General features: G+C 40.3%; 1 protein-coding gene across 1 annotated transcript in view; it reads right to left on the bottom strand.

The window, feature by feature from the left end:
- Nucleotides 1–20,719, bottom strand: part of LOC306854228 (protein Atg16l2-like) — a 51,733-nt gene that overhangs the window by 10,636 nt on the left and 20,378 nt on the right. The window contains exon 15 of the mRNA XM_079392065.1: nucleotides 13,806–13,955. Coding sequence (XP_079248191.1) covers nucleotides 13,806–13,955 — 150 coding nt within the window. The remainder of the gene's footprint in view (nucleotides 1–13,805; nucleotides 13,956–20,719) is intronic.

Below are 20,719 nucleotides of genomic sequence, written 5' to 3'. Positions count from 1 at the left end.
GATGATTAGAAAGGATGAGTTTGGAGACTTCTGCCTCAGAGAGAAGAGAAGGATGTGAACGAGTGTATGTTTGCTGGTAAGATGTGCTTGACAGATTGGGCTGAGGAAAATTGTGCACTGATGATTTTAATTTTATTAATGAAGAATGTGGCAAAGTTGTTAGCTGTTAGAGGGAGGAAAATTAAAGAGCATGCGAGAGTTAGACAAATTGTTCATTTTATTATGATAGTATGTCCTTTTAGCAGTGGAGACATTAGCAGAGAAGGAAGAGAGGAGTGACTGATACACATTATGGTCAGTAGGATTTTTTGATTTGCGCCATACCCTTTCAGCAGCCCTGAGCTTAGAACGATGTTCGTGGAGAACATCAGACAGCCAAGGGGCAGAAGGGGTGGTACGGGCTGGCCTGGAAGACAGGGGCAGACGGTGTCTAAACGAAATGTAAGAGTGGAGCAGAAAGTATCCTTAGCAGTGTTAGCATCAAGAGATGCTAACTGTTTAGGGGGAAGAAGTGAAGATAAAACCATAGCAGATACACGGGAGGGTGAGAGTGAGCGTAGGTTACGTCGAAAGATGACATTTTGGAGGGGTATGTGTCGTGACAGGAACCATGTTGAGGTTAAGAGTGAGGAGGAAGTGATCCTAAGTGTGCAGTGGAGTAACCAGTACATGATCAGTGGAGCAGTGTCGTGTGTCGTAAGGTACAGTTGGTTGCCTGATTTGTGAGTAGCCGTAGTTAACACTCTCTTGTGATCAAAAGAGGCAAGCAGAGTGTGGAAGTCTGCAGCCTGAATTGTTAACCAAAGTATGTTATAGACTTTTCATTAAGACCCTTAAAGGGGAGAGGACAAATATTCGAAAACTTTCTGAAAATACAATATGAGAATTATTATTATTATTTTATTTTTTTTCACTTTTGATCAATGTTTTTTATTTTTTATTTTTTTTATTATGCAAGCAAACATGCTATTTACAGGTGACAAATCAGATACAGAGTAACCAGGGTCAACAAAACATACATGACAGCCAACATGGTTTGTGTGAGTATGAGTGTGTGTGTGTGTGTGTGTGTGTGTGTGTGTGTGTGTGTGTGTGTGTGTGTGTGTGTGTGACTGGGTGTTGGGTTTGGAAGTATACTAAACAAAATAATAAAAAAATTAAATAAATTAATCAAAAAAAAAAAAAAAAAGTACAACAGTAATGATAACAGTAATAATAATAATAATAATAATAGTAACATTAATAACAAAAATTAGAGGATAGTAATTAATTAAAAAATAAATAAATAAATAAATGTGGGGAAAGTTGGAGGATTAGAAAGAGGACAAAATAGTAATAATAATATTAATAATAATAATAGTAGTAATCATAGTATTAATAACAAAATAATAATAATATTAATAATAGAGAGAAAATAATAATAATAATAATAATAAAGCTAAAAAGAGTAAGATATTGTAAGGCTGCCTCTGGGGCCCTCCGTGGGCAAGGCATAGTTTAGGCCCAGGACGAGCCATCTAGGAGAGGAGCTGCAGGGCACAAGGACCAAAGTCTCAGCCCCGGCCGCCACTCACATGCCATGTTTACCTCACATATGTACTGTATATGTATTGTTAAGTGTATAATGCATTAAAAAAGTGTGACGTGCAGTGTGGAGCCAGCCCAGTGCAAAGCCCAGGCCCCCATGCTCACGTCCCACTTACCCTGTGTGTGTCTGATGTATGCATTTTTTTTTCTCTCTCTTTTTCCCCTTTTTTTTTTTTTTTCTCTTTTCCCTCCCCTCCTCTCCTTCCTCCTCTCTCCTCTTCCCTTGCTTGTTTTAAAATAGATGTATGTATACCGTCTAGTGATGCATTAAAAAAAACAAGGCATGTAGTGCTGAACCTGCCAGAGGCAAGAAAACCAGGCCAAAGCTGGTACAGGTTGGAGATACAAGGCCCCCGGCCCCACAGCACACCCACCAACCACTAAACCCAACCACACAGGGCCACAGCCAACTGAGGCCCAGAGGCGTGAAAAGAGAAAGAGAAAAGAAAAGAGAGAGAAGAAAAAAAAAAAAAAAATTAAAAAAAGTGCAGATAGCAGAAAGCAACCGTAAGAAAGGATAGAGAAAGATAAAAAAAATAATAATAATAATAATATTAATAATAGAAAAATATTTTAAGTTTTTGATTTAGTTTGATATTAGCCTTTGTTGCTACCTCTTCCTAACCCCCCTCCCCCATAATCTTATGTAGATATTGATGAATGGTGTGTTGTTGAGGGTGGCTTCAGACAGAGAGGGTCAACGGATTCATGATTGATGGAAGTTTATGAGAGATAACAAAGAGGGGTTCAATTCTGTTGTATTATTTTGAGTGGAAGTTGATAGGTTTTCCATGGAGATGTAGTCTGTTATTAAGTTTTTCCAAGATGAAATATGTATGTTATTCCTTGATTTCCAGTTCATGAGGATAGTTTTCTTGGCGATAGTTAGAGCTACTAAGAGTAATTTACTATCTGTATCGTTTGAGTTGATTATGGATGTGTCACCTAATATACAGAGGGAAGGAGACAATGGGATGTGACATCCCATATGGTTGGATAGTGACTCAGTAACATTTTCCCAAAATTCTTTAACTGGGGTGCAATGCCACAAGGCGTGAAGATAGGTGTCTGGGGTGTTTTGTGTACAGTGTGAACATGTTTCTGAAGTAAAACCCATTTTAAATCATTTTCGTCCAGTAAGGTGAAATCTATGAAGTATTTTATATTGTATAAGTTGAAGATTGGCATTTTTCGTCATGAAGTAAATGTTTTTGCAGATCTGTGTCCAGAAAGTGGCATCGGGGGCAATAGATAAATCTGATTCCCATTTAACATTTGGTATACCTAATGTATTGTCCGATTTTGATATAATTCTGTATATTTTGGAGAGTAGTTTTTTAGAAGAAGAAATATTTAATAGCGCTGATATTGGGAGGGGGAGGTCTAGATTAATTGTCCTAGTGTCAATTTTTGATTGAATTGATGATTTGATTTGTGAGTATTCCAAAAAACAATTGCTCCCAATGCCATATCTCTGAACCAAGTGGGAGAATGGTGCCAGGTTATTATTATGAAAGATGCTGAAGTTGTGTGATTCCCTTTTCTGCCCATGTGCGTAAATTGAGTGGCTTCTTGTTAGCTGTAAAATCTGGGTTATTCCAAATTGGGGTGTATTTAGATGGTGCAAGAGGAGAGTTTGTGATTTGATGGAATTTCCACCAGGCTGTCAGAGCTGCTGCTATTGTCGGCATTTTAAAACAGTGATGCTTTTTGATTGTCTGATTGTAGAAGGGTAAATCTGAAGTATTAATGTCCTTACAAATTGTTTGTTCAACATCTAGCCATGTGCTTTCTGATGAGTTAGGTTGAATCCATTTGTGTATATTTTGGAGCTGATTGGCCAGAAAGTAGTGGTAAAAATGTGGTGCTTCCGGTCCTCCTTGTGTTCTCTGTTTCTGTAGGGTGGTCAATTTGATTCTTGGGGTCTTGTTTTTCCAGTAAAATTTGGTAATTATTGAATCTAGTGATTTAAACCAGGAAAGGGTGGGTTGTGTTGGTGTCATTGTAAATAAATAGTTTAATTTAGGGAGTATAGTCATTTTAATTGTTGATATTCTGCCCATAATAGATAGTGGTAGGTTCATCCAGCGTTGAAGATCCTCGTCTATTGTTTTAAGTAGTGGAGTGTAGTTGAGTCCAAACAGCTCTGACAGCCTGGGGGAAACATTAATACCTAGATATTTGATATGATCGGTGCACAGAGGAATTGGTAATGTATGGGATGTCACATCCAAACTAGTGGAATGTAATGAAAGTATAGCAGATTTACTCCAGTTGATTGAGTATTCAGAGATATTTGAAAAAGAGTCAATGAGTTTAATCGTTTCTTGTAAGGATGATGGAGGATCTTGTAAATATAATAATATATCATCAGCGTAAAGACTTATTTTGTGGTGTATATTTAGTGTTTGAATACCTTTTATGTTGCTGTTTTGACGGATGGCTGCTGCTAATGGTTCAATGAAAATGGTAAAAAGTGAGGGGGAGAGTGGGCATCCTTGTCTAGTCCCGCGGTGCAGTGTGAAGCTACGTGATGTTAGTCCATTGGTGATGACAGTGGCTAAAGGTGATGTATATAGAATTTTAATCCAATTAATGAACGACTCCCCAAAACCAAACCTCTCTAATGTGGAAAACAGGAATTTCCAGTTTACTCTATCGAAAGCTTTTTCTGCATCAAGAGTGACTATGATGGTTTTGGCTTTGTGAATTGATGAATAATACATTAAGTTAAAAAGTCTACGTGTGTTGTTAGATGCAAGTCTACCTTTAATGAAACCAGTTTGGTCTGGATGTATTATAGATGGTGTGACTTTTTCTAATCTATAGGCTAGTGCTTTGGCGATGATTTTAATGTCTACATTGATTAGGGAAATTGGACGATAGCTTGACGGTAGTGTTGGGTCTTTATTGGGTTTAAGAAGAAGCGAAATTGTAGCTGTGTTCATATTATCTGGGAGTTTTGATTTTTGTTTTGATTCATTTGTCATTCGGATAAAGAGTGGTGATAAGATGGACCAAAAGTGTTTGTAGAACTCAGCAGGGTATCCATCAGGACCTGGTGCTTTATTATTCGGCATAAGTTTGAGGGCATTAAAAAATTCATGTTCTGTTAACGGAGATTCAAGAGTATTTATTTGATGTTTACTAAGTTGAGGTAGGTTGATATTGTTGAGAAATGAATTGATGTCTTTCTGAGTCGGGTGTTTTTCTGAAGAGTATAATTTACTGTAAAAATTGTTAAAGATTTTATTTATTTCTTCTGGTGAATTGGTGGACTTCCCTGCTGTGTCTGTAATAACTGCTATTGTTGTTTTTTCCTTATTTTGTTTGATTTGATTTGCCAAATATTTACCAGATTTGTTACTGTGATGGAAGTTTTCTTGTCTTAGCCTTTGTATTAAGAATTGGGTATGTTTATTGATTAATTCGTTTAACTGAAATTTATATTTTCTTAATGTGTCCTGTGTTTTTTCTGTTGGATTATTTATATTGGAGTCTTCTAGTTCTTTGATTTTTTGTTCCAATTCTGCTTGTTGTTCCTTCTCTTTCTTTTTTTTGTGAACGGAGAATGAAATGATTTTTCCTCTTAGTACTGCTTTCCCTGCTTCCCACAGAAGAGAAGGAGATAATTCTGGGGAGTCATTCATCTCTAGAAAGCATGCCCACTCTCTTCTAAAATAACTGTCGAAGTCATGGTCTCTCAGAAGGGATATGTTAAATCGCCATCTAGTAATGGGTTTATGTGGACTATTTATGTTCCATTTTAATGTTACTGCGGCATGATCACTAATAACTATTGGATGGATCTTTGATTCAGAAATATTTGATATGATAGAGTTACTGGTGAGAAAGAAGTCAATGCGGGAATACGATCGGTGGACTGGTGAGAAAAAAGAATATTCTTTAACGTTAGGATGCTGTGTACGCCAACTATCGCCAAGACCATGGTTTCTGCAGATTTCCAGATACGTGTATTGTCTGAACTGTTAAATCTATCTATTGTAGGGTCTAGAACTGTGTTGAAATCACCTGCTATTATGACTGGGCAGTTAGAAAATTTTGAAATGGTGGAAAAAAATGTCTGAAAGAAAGATGGGTCATCTATGTTTGGGCCGTATAAATTGCCAATTGTAACTGGGCTATTATTAATTGAGATGTTTATGATAATGAAACGTCCCTCGGGGTCTATAATTGTAGTGTTATGAACAAATGAGATTTTTTTACTTATTAAAATGCATACTCCTCTCTGTTTTGTGTTGTAGTGAGCCGAGAATAAATGACTGTACTTTGATGATTTAATTTTGTTATGATCAGATTCTGATAGATGGGTTTCTTGCAGAAGGCATATGTCGGCTTGTAGTTTGTTTAGATGACTCAAAACTTTAATCCTCTTTGTCTGAGAGCCAAGACCACGAACGTTCCAGGTTACAAAATTGATAGTTGACATGTTTTAATAGAGAGTGAACAGAAATAAATATTAATGTGTGGGCCTGTTAGTACTGTATATGTATAAATGTGTGTGTATGTATTTGAAAGGATACAGCAGTACATATGTGTGTGTGTATAACAGTGCAATGTTGTTGGCAAACTGACAAAACTACAGATACATAATTGACAGAATGTACACAGCAGGACAACACTAACAAAACAAAAACCATTAAATACAAACATAAGGTGGAATATGGGAGGGGGGCACGAGACCTAGGTGCAAAAACAAGATCACATCTTATATATTAGAGAGAGAGAGAGAGAGAGAGAGAGAGAGAGAGAGAGAGAGAGAGAGATTGTCCTAATGAGAGTTATCGGGAGTGAAATGTTCAGAAAAGCCAGGGAGTAATGTCCTTATCGCGATATAGTTGTCCATCTATGTATAATTTGTCCACTGTAATGATTGCTCTTTTTCCTTCATTTATTTTCTGTTTTCGGATTGGGAAAAGTTGCTTTCGACGGTCGAGAATGTCCTTTAGGTATTGTTCCTTGAGTCCATAGTTTGTTCCTTTAAGTTGTCTGCCTTGTCTCTGAACCAGTTCTTTGTGTTTGTAGTGTTCGAATTTTGCGATGATAGGTCGTGGTCTATTGTTGTTGTTTTGAGATCTGATACGGTGAACACGGTGAAAGGTGATGATCTGTACAGATTCGGCTGGTAATTTGAGTTGTTTTATCATAAAGTCCTTTAGTGATTTCTCGGGGTCGTCTGGAGTTTGTTCCGGGATGCCTGTGAAGATTAAATTGTCCCTCGTGCTGCGCGTTTGCAAATCTAAAATGTTTTCTTTCATGATTTTGTTTTCTGCGGCGACGGAGGTGAGTTGATTGGTAAGTGCGTGAACTGAATCCTTTAAGAAGTGATTTTCTTTAGTGAGAGTGTCTATCTGTTCTTGGCTGAATTCTAAACTGTGCCGCAATTCCTGGAGATCCTTGTGTATGACTTCTATCAGTGCGATCCTGGTGTCAAGTCCGGAAAGTTTATTTTCGATGGAGAATAGAATGTCACTTACCTCAGTGCAGCACGGCGGTTTAGGTGATGTGGATGGTGTTTTGCTTGGACTGGAAGGTGAATCGGGACGAGGTCTCTTGGAGATTGGAGTGGGGTTACCTTTGCTTTTTTTGTTGTGATCTGGTTTGTCCCTATTCATGGTGCAGCAGAGTGTGTTGTAGTGTGCGTCGATATACTCCTCGAGATAATCCAGGTTGTAAAACAGTATAGTCCAGTTTTGAAACGAGTTGAAAGAAGTTTATGAAAAGACGAGAGAAAGAAGGAGGTTTACAATCTAGCAGACGGGAGCCGCCATCTTAGATCACGCACCAGGTCTCGTGGGTTCTCGCGTTACTCAGCCATCTGTTTGTTTACAATATGAGAATTAACTGCACAATTACTAGAAATGTGTACCTTGGATATTATACAATTTGCATACACGTTTTTTTGGAAAAATACATTTTCCAAAAGTTTTCAACTCTGACTTTGGACCAATTCTCTAGAATGGCCCATATATACATATACAGTGGGGCAAATAGGTATTTGATACACTACTGATTTTTCAAGTTTTCCCACTTACAAAGAATGGAGAGATCTGTCATTTTCATCGTAGGTACACCTCAACTGTGAGAGACAGAATATAAAAAAAAAATCCAGAAAAATCACACTATGATTTTTGAATAATTTCCATTTTATTGCATGAAATAAGTATTTTATACAATAGAAAAATAGAACTTAATATTTGGTACAGAAACCTTTGTTTACAATTACAGAGGTCACATGTTTCCTGTAGTTCTTGACCAGGTTTGCACACACTGCAGCAGGGATTTTAGCCCACTCCTCCATACAGGTCTTCTCCAGATCTTTCAGGTTTTGGGGCTGTCGTTGGGCAACACGGAGTTTCAGCTCCCTCCATAGATTTTCTATTGGGTTCAGGTCTGGAGACTGGCTAGGCCACCCCAGGACCTTGAAATGCTTCTTACGGAGCCACTCTTTAGTTGCCCTTGCTGTGTGTTTGGGGTCATTGTCATGCTGGAAGACCCAACCACGACCCATCTTCAATGCTCTTACTGAGAGAAGGAGGTTGTTGCCCAAAATCTTGCTATACATAGTCCCATCCATCCTCCTCTCAATACGGTGCAGTCGTCCTGTCCCCTTTGCAGAAAAGCACCCCCAAAGCATGATGTTTCCACCCCCATGCTTCACGGTTGGGATGGTGCTCTTGGGATCGTACTCATCCTTCTTGATCCAAACACGGCGAGTGGAGTTTATACCAAAAAGTTCTATTTTGGTCTCATCTGACCACATGACCTTCTCCCATGCCTCCTCTGGATCATCCGGATGGTCTTTGGCAAACTTCAGATGGGCCTGGACATGTGCTGGCTTTAACAGAGGGACCTTGTGCACGCTGCAGGATTTTAATCCATGACGGTGTAGTGTGTTACCAATGGTAACCGTTGAGACTGTGGTCCCAGCTCTCTTCAGGTCATTGACCAGATCCCTCACCTTTCTCAGGATCATTGATACTCCACGAGGCGAGATCTTGCATGGAGCCCCAGTCCGAGGGAGATTGACAGTCATCTTGAATTTCTTCCATTTTCTAATAATTGCGCCAACAGTTGTTGCCTTGTCACCAAGCTGTTTGCCTATTGTCCTGTAGCCCATCCCAGCCTTGTGCAGGTCTACAATTTTGTCCCTAGTGTCCTTAGACAGCTCTTTGGTCTTGCCCATAGTGGAGAGGTTGGAGTCTGATTGATTGAGTGTGTGAACAGGTGTCTTTTATACAGGTAACGAGTTCAAATAGGTGCAATTAATACAGGTAATGAGTGGAGGATAGGAGGGCTTCTTAAAGACAAACTAACAGGTCTGTGAGAGCCAGAATTCTTGCTGGTTGGTAGGTGATCAAATACTTATTTCATGCAATAAAATGGAAGTTAATTATTTAAAAATCATACAATGTGATTTTCTGGATTTATTTTTAATATTCTGTCTCTCACAGTTGAGGTGTATCTACGGTGAAAATTACAGAACTCTCCATTCTTTGTAAATGGGAAAACTTGAAAAATCTGCAGTGTATCAAATACTTATTTGCCCCACTGTGTGTGTGTGTGTGTGTGTATATATATATATATATATATATATATATATATATATATATATATATATATATATATATATATATATAAGGGGTGGGAATCTTCAGGCACTTCACGATCCGATTCCAGATCTACATTTTTTCCCCAATTAATTCTTCTGCTGTGCAAATACATCTTTACAACTTTAGATCTTAACCAAAATCTCTGTGTGTCAGTCCTGCCATCTTAAAAATAGGGGTGTGACTCTTCACTGATTTCACGATTCAATTAAATTACGATTATCATTATCAACTCAATATCACAATGCGTCAGATTCTCAGTTTTCAATATTACTGCACATGGCTACATTTTCATTTAAATTTTAAATCAAATTTACTTTGAGCAAAATGTACTTAATTGTTTTTATTATATAAGCAGGCTACTAGTTAAAACAATTACTTATTTAAAATAAGTGTTCTTTAAGTATACGAAAGTTTACAGACAATAGCTTTTCTTTTTTCCTCAGCATTATTGCCGTTTGATTATTACTGATGAGATCATAGACAGTGGCAGCTTTAACAGGCTGCATTAAGACTAATGCACAGATCTATTTCGTTATATCAGATGTTTTGTCCTGCTCTAAAAACATAACTGACTGTGTGTAGCCTACATTAATTTCGTATAAAAGTATTAAAAAAATGCAAATGCATTTAACCGCAGCTGCAATCGAGCTTCAGGACAAACAAATACAAAGCGCACGTGAAAGTCTGTTAGTGTGCGAGTTTCGTGCATCTAATAGTACATCATTCCAAACTGTATAAATGAAAGCATATCTAAAGTAAAACACGGTGGGTGGAAGCACACACTGTCAAGCAATGTGCAAGTGTCTCACAGCGCAAATTCTTTGCAATGAAGCCCGCCACGTCTCTAGCACGCGCATGTGCCATATGCGGGGAAAAAAACAAGCTTAGAATTGATTCTGAAATATTCAGAATTGTTGAAGAGAGAACCACGATGCATCGGAGAATCAATTTTTTCTCCCTCCCCTAATTTATATATGTGTGTGTATATAAAAGTATTTGTCCCAAAAAATGTGTGTGTGTGTGTGTGTGTGAGGGCAAAACTGAATAAGAAAAAAGGATTTTATAAAATTTTACAGTCACTTTTTAGTGATATACAGTATCTCACAGAAGTGAGTACACCCCTCACATTTTTGTAAATATTTTATTATATCTTTTCATGTGACAATACTGGAGAAATTACACTTTGCTACAATGTCTGCTTACAGACAGGAGGTTAAGGAGCTGGCTGTCTGGTGCAGTCTTAACAACCTGGAGCTTAACATGCTCAAAACTGTGGAGATGATAGTGGACTTCCCCCCACTCACCATCATGAACAGCATGTGACTGCAGTGGAGTCATTCAGATTCCTGGGCATCACCATCTCTCAGGACCTGAAGTGGGATATTCACATAGACTCCATTGTCAGGAAGGCCCAGCAGAGGTTGTACTTTCTTTGCCAGCTGAGGAAGTTCAACCTGCCACAGGAGCTGCTGAAACAGTTCTACTCTACCATCATTGAATGCATCCTCTGCACTTCTATAACTGTCTGGTTCAGCTCAGCTACCAAATCTGACCTCAGAAGACTACGGAGAGTAGTCCGGACTGCTGAGCGAATCATTGGTACAACCCTCCCCACTCTCCAAGAACTGTACTTATCCAGAGTGAGCAAAAGGGCTGGTAAAATCACTCTGGACCCCTCACATCCAGCACACTCCCTCTTTGAACTGTTACTGTCTGGTCGACGCTAAAGAGCTCAGTGCACCATAACGACCAGACACAGGAACAGTTTCTTCCCTCAGGCAATCCATCTCATGAACACTCAACAATAAACGTGCAACACACAACTATAATACACTATCCATTCACCACACTCACTAATTTTATCTTTATTTTCTCATTTCTAATTTGCACATACTTGACCTGTACATACATAGTTGTCTATATTATATATTGTGTTTTTGCTGCTTTGTACATTGCCTTTTGGTTAATTGTTGTTATTCTTTTATTATCTGTGTCCTGTCCTGTTGCTGTCTTTCTGTTGCACTGTGGAGCTTCTGTCACTACAACAAATTCCTTGTATGTGTAAACAATAAAGCTTATTCTGATTCTGATTCTGATGTAAAGTAGTTAGTGTACAGCTTGTATAACAGTGTATATTTGCTGTCCCCTCAAAATAACTCAACACACAGCCATTAATGTCTAAACAGCTGGCCACAAAAGTGAGTACACCCCTAAGTGAAAATGTCCAAATTGAGCCCAATTAGCCATTTTCTCATGTCATGTGACTCGTTAGTGTTACAAGGTCTCAGGTGTGAATGGGGAGCAGGTGTGTTAAATTTGGTGTTATTGCTCTCACTCTCTCATACGGTCACTAGAAGTTCAACATGGCACCTCATGACAAAGAACTCTCTGAGGATCTGAAAAAAAGAATTGTTGCTCTATATAAAGACGAGCGTAGGCTATAAGAAGATTGCCAAGACCCTGAAACTGAGCTTCAGCACGGTGACCAAGACCATACAGCGGTTTAACAGGACAGGTTCCACTCAGAACAGGCCTCGCCATGGTCAACCAAAGAAGTTGAGTGCACGATCTCAGCGTCATATCTGGAGGTTGTGTTTGGGAAATTGATGCATGAGTGCTGCCAGCATTGCTGCAGAGGTTGAAGGGGTGGGGGGTCAGCATGTCAGTGCTCAGACTATACGCCGCACTGCATGCACTGCATCAAATTGGTCTGCATAGCTGTCGTCCTATAAGGAAGATGATGCACAAGAAAGCCCGCAAACAGTTTACTGAAGACAAGCAGACGTAAGCCGGGCTCACGCTGTGCGATTTTTTTTTTTTTTTTTTTTTTTTTTTTTATCCTTTAAAAAGTCCTTTAGGATTGTACTTTTCAGACTGTACGAACATGATGATCATGTCACACTGTGGGATCTCAGTTGTCATTAATGTCAGACTGTATGACAGTCAAGACGAGTTAAAAATGGGTGCGCGCAAGAAAACATTATAAACCCATACACTTCCAGCGACTACGAACTGCATTGCACGCGGGACCGAAATGTTGTCTATCATGAAACGTATATGAACGGCGGCAATACCGGCATATTTAAGAAGAATAGTGTATGCAGCTCTACACACCCACATGAAAACAGTGGCACAACCAGTGTTTATATAGAAAAGGCAACATATCAGATGAATTCCGTGCGCGGAGGACAGGAGCGCTGGAGTTTATGGCTAATAGAATAATTCTCTAGCATTAATTCTGATCATAGCTTATCTTGAAAAACGGAGACACTTTGACATTCATCGTAGGAGAAGTCACACTGCAGGACTGTGTGCCAAATCTTCTGACACTGCCAGAATTTCGTCGGAGGTGAAATTTGATCGCAACAGCCATTAATCGGCTGTCGGTGAACATGTCAAACCAGCGATCAAAGACTATAGATTTTAGCCTAGGATTATAGGAATCTTTTAGGATTTTAAAAATTTGTCTCAGACGACCAAATCGTGGCCAAAATCGCACAGTGTGAGCTGGGCTTAAGGACATGGATTACTGGAACCATGTCCTGTGGTCTGATGAGACCAAGATAAACTTATTTGGTTCAGATGGTGTCAAGTGTGTGCGGCGGCAACCAGGTGAGGAGTACAAAGACAAGTGTGTCTTGCCTACAGTCAAGCATGGTGGTGGGAGTGTCATGGTCTGGGGCTGCATGAGTGCTACCGGCATTGGGGAGCTACAGTTCATTGAGGGAACCATGAATGCCAACATGTACTGTGACATACTGAAGCAGAGAGAGACTGGGCTGCAGGGCAGTATTCCAACATGATAACGACCCCAAACACACCTCCAAGACGACCACTGCCTTGCTAAAGGTGATGGACTGGCCAAGCATGTCTCCAGACCTAAACCCTATTGAGCATCTGTGGGGCATCCTCAAACGGAAGGTGGAGGAGCGCAAGGTCTCTAACATCCACCAGCTCTGTGATGTCGTCATGGAGGAGTGGAAGAGGACTCCAGTGGCAACCTGTGAAGCTCTGGTGAACTCCATGCCCAAGAGGGTTAAGGCAGTGCTGGAAATTAATGGTGGCTACACAAAATATTCACATTTTGGGCCCAATTTGGACATTTTCACTTAGGGGTGTACTCACTTTTGTGGCCAGTGGTTTATTAATGGCTGTGTGTTGAGTTATTTTGAGGGGACAGCAAATTTACACTGTTATACAAGCTGTACACTCACTACTTTACATTGTAGCAAAGTGTCATTTCTTCAGTGTTGTCACATGAAAAGATATAATAAAATATTTACAAAAATGTGAGGGGTGTACTCACTTCTGTGAGATACTGTACATGTTTATGATAATATGACAGTGAACAATCCTCAAAACTCATGAAATAAAAATTTACTCAAATATGTTGCAGTTCCTAATTAACTTACTGGCCAGTTAGCAGGGTTTTTTTGTTTGTTTGTTTTTCTCGCTTGCCAAAGGCAGGCTTTGTTACTCAGCAAGAGTTAATTTTTAACCCTGCATAAAATCTATTTCTGTGTATTACGCTGTTAAAAATACACTGCCACCTGTGCCTAACCTCCTCTGTGTGTGTGTTTCTACCTGAAGGCCACCCTGTCGTTACTCTTTCTCAGGTCAACCAGCTGCAGGATGTCATCTCTGGAGCAGCTGAGCAGCTGCCTGTGGTTGGGGCAGAGGTCCAGTGATGTCACTCTGCCCTGAAGAGGCACTTCCTGTGTGCAGGTCCCTGCCCTACAGAATACAGACAACCACATTTCACTTTACCATCATATCTTAGTGCATATCATATCTTGTTTTATAACTGCTTATTTTATTACTTTTATTTATTTTTAGGGATGGGAATAATACAATTCTACAATTCTGCAATTAATACCTGCTGTTTAATGCATTAAAAATGCCTTGCAATTAACACAGCATCCAATTTTCAATTCCTCAAGTAGCTTGTCATTTAACTTAAGTTACAAGTTGTAATAATATATTTAATGTTCTGTAATTGTCAACAAATGGAAAATTAAATAATAATAATAATAATAATAATAATTTGTTGTTTAGTCCTGGCCTTCGATTATACTGTAATGCTGAATGGCTATAATTACAAATTTTATCTCCAAAAATTAAAAACAAAATAATCCATTTAAACGAAGCATCAGTTTTAGTATTGGTAAAGGTAATACTTGCCTTATTAATGCTAAAAAAAAATGTAAAAATCATTAAATAAATATTTAAAACACTGTTTGTATGTTCTTTCTACAAGAATTTAGAGATTCAATGTGAAAATATATGAATGATTACAAATGTAAATGTTAAGTACAGAATGCATTTTAAATGTGATGTATTTAAAGAAACTCATTAAAAAAAAACTTAAGACATTTGATGTGTTCAACTATTTTCATGCTAATGTGAGAACATTATGGATTTTGACTTTCATAATTTTCTCATTATTTCAATAATTTCATGTAAAGTTTGTTAAATAATAGCTAATATCTTAAGATATCTCATAACTACTGACACAAATAAATTCAATTCAATTCAATTTTGAATTAAATTATATTTCATTTTAAATGAAATGAAATTAAATGAAATTTGTGCCTTTTAAATGCTTTTTAAAAGTGAACCCTGTTTGGGAAAAGTGCCCTAGTTGTCATTATTGCCATCTGGCCTCATATTATCTGCATGTTGTACATTAGGACAGATCAAGCACCATGATGCTTAAGGCCCAACTGAAAGTCTGAAATCTGACAAGTGCAGCTCTCCATCAAGCATAAGGAGACTGATGTCATGATAGTTTGTCTCATTACACTATGAGTGATGCACTTAATAAGACAAGGGAGGCGACTGCAGATGTGCAGCCTGAGGACACAGTCTGCTGTTTCCTTTTATATTCCAACAAGTTATCATCTGGACAAGGACAAGGGGAAAGATTGTGAATCTCAAGACATTTAACATTTATGATGTCCAGGGTGTCACTCGGTAAACCAGAGGAGCCTCGTTTTTCTGAACGTTGCGCAAGACAATGATTTGAATTTCAATCACAGAGACAGGCTCGAGTGTTTATTGCCTCTTAAAGCGACACACATATTGTACATGCTTATCATACAGTGAACACGTCTGTCATTAGACTGCCACTTGAAAGTAACTCTTCTTTCCCGAAAGAATCAAAAATTGTCAAAGTGTTGCATGGAGAAAAACGCAAATGTCATAATATAGCACAAATCCCATTACGACGAGATGAGAGGAGAGACAATTATGTGGGCTGACGGTTGCTAGGAGACAAGCGAGCCGTCGGCTCCTTGGCAGCTGAAAGCTGTGGTTGCTGGGAGTGAATGAGAGATGTCAAGGACTGAGACGTGGTGTAAATAATGGCTTTCTTTCTACCTCTGTGGCGTCATCTATATTGTCAGCTTCGTGCTGAAAGGTGAATTATGCTCGCCGTGAGGCTTTGTGGCCTACGGAGAACACAGCTTTGCTGGAGAAACATCCTTGGTGCTATTATTTTACATCTCTTATTCAATCAGAGCAATCGAAACCCACTGAGATTCTGAACAAGGAGGGTTACACAACAATTGAGGCGTATTATTGCAGGGTCGCTTCGACTGTTACCAAGTGATTTCCGAAGCAGCCTTATTCAAGAAAACTTGACCAGCTCCAGTGTGACATAAGATTTATGCAACACCATTAATATCAATCAAAGACACATGTTTGCTGTTGTTGTTTAAGGGAAGACACCACAGGCAAATAGGGTAACATCTTTAACTGATTTTTAACTGACTGATCACAGTACATTAAAGGGCAATTCTAAAAGAGCGCCGATGGGCATGGAAGTTTCTGCGGGTGATTTACTAACAATGCGCAAATTAAAGAACACAGATGCAACATCTCATTTACATATAGACCAACGCAATATTAGAGCAGTCGTAAATAAAGAACAAAGTAATAAAGAAGCCACAGCATGTTGAAAAGAACCGGAGGCCAAAAAATGCTAGAAGTTTCAAGAAGTTTAGACTCCTAGCTGAAGGTTCAAGACGTCTTTTATTTCCTGAAGCAAATCAAAAATAACATGGCTTAGCAAACGATTTTTTCATGTACTTCTTGCATTCAAAATAAATTATGCGTGATAAAAATCCTCACCCTTCTACCAGGCACTCTCTGTTCTCTGCTGCACCTCCTCCTAGCAACAATAATTGCAGCCATTTCAAGCGCAAAATAGTTTTAGACATGCTTTTTTGCGGCGTTAAATAATGGCACAAATACCAGCAATTTGACGAGCGCAAACGTTAGTAAAGCACGTTGCGTGATTCATTTGAATACTCTCCTCCCATAAATTTAGCATCTGAAAGGGAAACTCCAACAAATGCATATTCAATAAGGTCAGGAGCAAAAATAACTGTGTAAAACCTGACAGTAATATTTTAACGCCAAAAGACGGTTTGCGCTGGCGCAAGCTGTTAGTAAAACTGGCCCTTAGACTACTGTTTTGTATTACAAGTTTTCTGAAATGTTATGTTTTAAAAAGCGAAGGCATTATTTAATTAAATTATTTATTTATTTTTACACAGGGGATTTTGGATTTTTTTTAATCACTCTATATAAAATTGTTCAAAATCAGCTCAAAATTCTGCGGTGCATGTAAACCCAATAGTTCCTCTTCAGGAACTCGAGCTGCGTCAGGAGACGCTTTGGGGAACGCCTACAGCGTAACCGGCTCTGAATACCAATGAAATCTGTCCAATGGATGGGCTTGGAATATGGGAGAAGCGCAATACGAGCTGTGTGTTCCTCCCTGCAAACGTTTTTTGTGTGCGGGGGATACACACAGGTTGTGTGTGTTTGGCGTTCCCCCGGCGCTGCCCCGCTTCCGCTGAGGCGGAGCGAGGACGGCACTCATGGGGTTCGCATCGGGATCTGATGGAGGGATCGGAGACGAGTGAGTCTCTATCTCCATCCTCACCTGTCAGATCCCATGACCGCTCCTCGAGTTCATAAGCCCGCCTTGCGGTTACTTCCCCTCGGGCAGCAGCATCGGCGTTTCTCATGTCTTCCTCCAAGGAGGTTGACATGGGAAGCATCGAGCATATTGCACTCACTCTGTCACCCCAATATGAGGAGCTTGTGGAGTGTCTTGTTGAACCGCAGAGAGGGTTATACGAGCGTTTTCTGCGGTTTCAGACTCACCTCCACATCGGAGCCTGCCTTTTTTTTCCCCGACCTCCACACTGAGGTGTCGAGGTCATAGGGAAAAGATTTCGGCCCGCCTCTTCGTCCCCTCATTCGAAATTACTACGGTAATGTGATGGGGATGAGTGAGCGCGGTTACAGAGCGATGCCGCGTGTGGAACAGACGCTTGCGAGCTATCTGTCCCCTGACGCTGCATCGTCTCTGAAGGCAAGGGGTACGCGGCAGCAGGTCGAGTTGGCTTATGTCTGCACACCATGGTGGTGTTGCGGGCATGCCAGGCTGACCTGCTCAAGGAGTTGGATGAGGGCGAGGGATTTAGTGCGGAGGACATTCGTGAACTCCGCAAAACCGCTGATTTGTCTCTCCGCACCGCCAGGGAGACTGTCAAGGCGACCTGTGGCAGCGGCGGAGAGGCATCTTTGGTTGACCCTGTCGGATTTAAAGAATAACCGCGACAGGGTTTTCCTTCTAGATGCCCCACTTTGCCTTCTGGCCTTTTATGGTTCGGGAGGCAGGTGGCAGCGTTCCAGCGGCTTCTCCCTCACCGCTCTCTAGCTCACGGCGCTGCTGGGCAAGAGCAGCCCCTGCCGCATGCTGGCTCCTCGTATAGGCAACCTCGCCCCCGCGGGAGCGGGTTGGGGCGGTTAGAAGGGTGCGCGGTCAAGGACCTCCCAGCCAAGCAGGCGAAGAGGTCTTCGACCAAGAAGCCCTGATGTGAGTGGGATCAGGGCTTATGAGGGTAACCCCGCTGGGGTATAGCACGATTCACCACAGCGTACGGTGCTCGTCTTCCCCCAGTGCCCTCAGGAGATCGATCTGCTAACCCTGCCACATATGGTGTTTCAGGGCGCAGTGGTCTCCAGCGAGCACACATCTCAGTCTCTTCCGCCCGGAACCGTAGCGTAGCTGAGATGCTTAGTTCGGCCGTTCCCTGCCGGTGTGCCGCTCCGGTTACACCAGAGGCCAGTCTCGAGAGACTAGTTCCCTTAGTAGACTATTTCGCAGCATGGAAACTACTGCCAAATGTGTCTCGATGGGTCCTGCGCACTGTAGAGAGAGGCAACAGAATCCAGTTCGATTCTCTTCCGCCTCAATTCAACAGGGTGAATTCCACGTTTGTGGGCCCCGAGCAGGCTCTGGTAATGAAACAAGAGGTAGATACTCTCTTAACCCTTTGGGGTCGGCTGTATCGCCGGCGACACGAACTCGTTTTTTTAAGATAAGTGCAAAAGACACTAAAAATACTCTGTTGATTTTGGTCACACAAATAAGTGTTGTACATCAATCGAAACTGTTAAGTGTCTACTTTTTTTTGAGTACACTCATGATTACAACAAAACTTTGTGGTTTTGGGGAAAAAAGAAAACAAACAGGGTGCGCTCTCTGTCTTCTCCGTCTCCGCGATCTGTTTATAGTAACGCGTCACTAAAATTAAGTGTAACTCAGCAAATACTCAACACAGAAACATGAGAGTTATCTCTATAGAAAGCCTGAAGTATCTGCTTTCAACTGAAGTAAGTGTTGTCGAAAACAAATGTTCTGTGATAAAGTAATCCGTATGAAACCGACACGATGTTCAGTCTGTCCAGTCTAACTCATTATTTCTAATGTGATCCCGCCCCCTCGTGTTCACATGTAAATAACCACGTGACCCGTGCGCGCTTGGAGATGCCCAACAACATAAACAAACAGTCACGAGACTCTGTTCATCTCTGCTACTGTTCGTTTCTGGAAGAAGACGCACTGAGTAAAGGCTGGATTTATCGATCGATCTGATGAAGTAAGTAATGCTTGTTTTTTGCATTAGTTAGCGTGTTATTGTGACAAACCTGAACGCGTTTAGTTGGGTTTTTCCCAAACAACAACATGATGAATGCTACGCATCTAAGAATGTTTAATGTTCACAAATAGATTTAATATCGTGTTAAACAATAACAATTAGTTTCTCAGATATAAAATATCATTTTTTTTAATGGTACAAAGTACATCCTTTTGTAGTTCACAGCATACGTGAGTCTATGGCTGCAGAATCATAACAGCTTCTATAAAATCATACATACTAGACTATATGACTGCAAAATCATAGTTGTTTTTCTCCCAAACTGTAATTCCAGACTACAGTGTTTGAATATGATGGACAATTCATTGTATTTAAATTTCTTACGGCACGATGATGTTTTCATGCTCTATATAAAACAATAAAAGTAATATGAGAGTATATTCTAACATGATGAATGCTACGAGTCTAAGTATGTTTAGAACATGTTTATTATTAATAGTCTTCTCTGTTCAAAAATAGATTTAAATAACGTGCTAAACAATAATAAATAGTTTCTCAGATATAAAATATTTTTTATAGTACAAATTACATCCTTTTGTGGTTCACAACATACATGAGTCTATGGCTGCAGAATCATAACAGCTTCTATAAAATCATGCATACTAGGCTATATGACTACAAAAATCATAGTTGTTTTTTTTTGTTTTTTTTTTTCCCCCAAACTGTTGTTTTCATTCTCTATATAAAACAATAAAAGTAATATGAGAGTGCATTGTAACATGATGAATGCTACGAGTCTAAGTATGTTTACAACATGTTTATTATTAATAGCCTACTCTGTTCAAAAATAGTTTTTAATAACGTACTAAACAATAATAATTAGTTTCTCCGATATAAAATGTATTTTTTTGTGTACGATAGTACAAAGCATGCACGAGTCTATGCTCAAAAATGTTTTTGGTTGTTTGTATTTTTTTGAATCAGGTGCCTGAACCACAGATGAATCCTGATGACTTTCTTCAAGATGTTTTCCTCTGAGAGCGCTGTACCAACATCAGATATCCAGGGAATGGATGCTTCACACCGAGGTGGTGAAGCAGATCTGGAGAGTGTTTGGCCAGGCTCAGGTGGACCTCCTCGCTACTCAGACAGCGCAATGTCCCCTCTGGTACTCTCTACGTCATCCAGCTCCGAGGGGCTGGATGCCATGGTACAGACGTGGCCGAGGCTTCGTCTGTATGCCTTTCCCCCGATTGCTCTGCTCCCCGGAGTTCTGGAGAGAGTGCGCCGGGACGGACTCCGGCTGCTATTAGTAGCCCCGTTCTGGCCGGGCCGAGTATGGTTCTCGGACCTGATTTCCCTCTTCGACAGCTCTCCATGGGAGATTCCAGTCAGGAGGGATCTCCTCTCACAGGCAGGAGGCACCTTGTGCATCCCCGCCCGGAGTTGTGGAAGCTGTGGGTGTGGCCCCTGAGGGCTCAAAGCTTCCGGTCCCTCAACCGAGGTTGTTGAGACCATTCTCCAATCCAGAGCACCCTC

This window comes from Barbus barbus (genome assembly GCF_936440315.1).
Source record: "Barbus barbus genome assembly, chromosome: 34".
Taxonomy (NCBI): Eukaryota; Metazoa; Chordata; class Actinopteri; order Cypriniformes; family Cyprinidae; genus Barbus; species Barbus barbus.
Note: the sequence above shows the minus strand (reverse complement) of the source record. Positions and strands in the feature narration are given on the sequence as shown.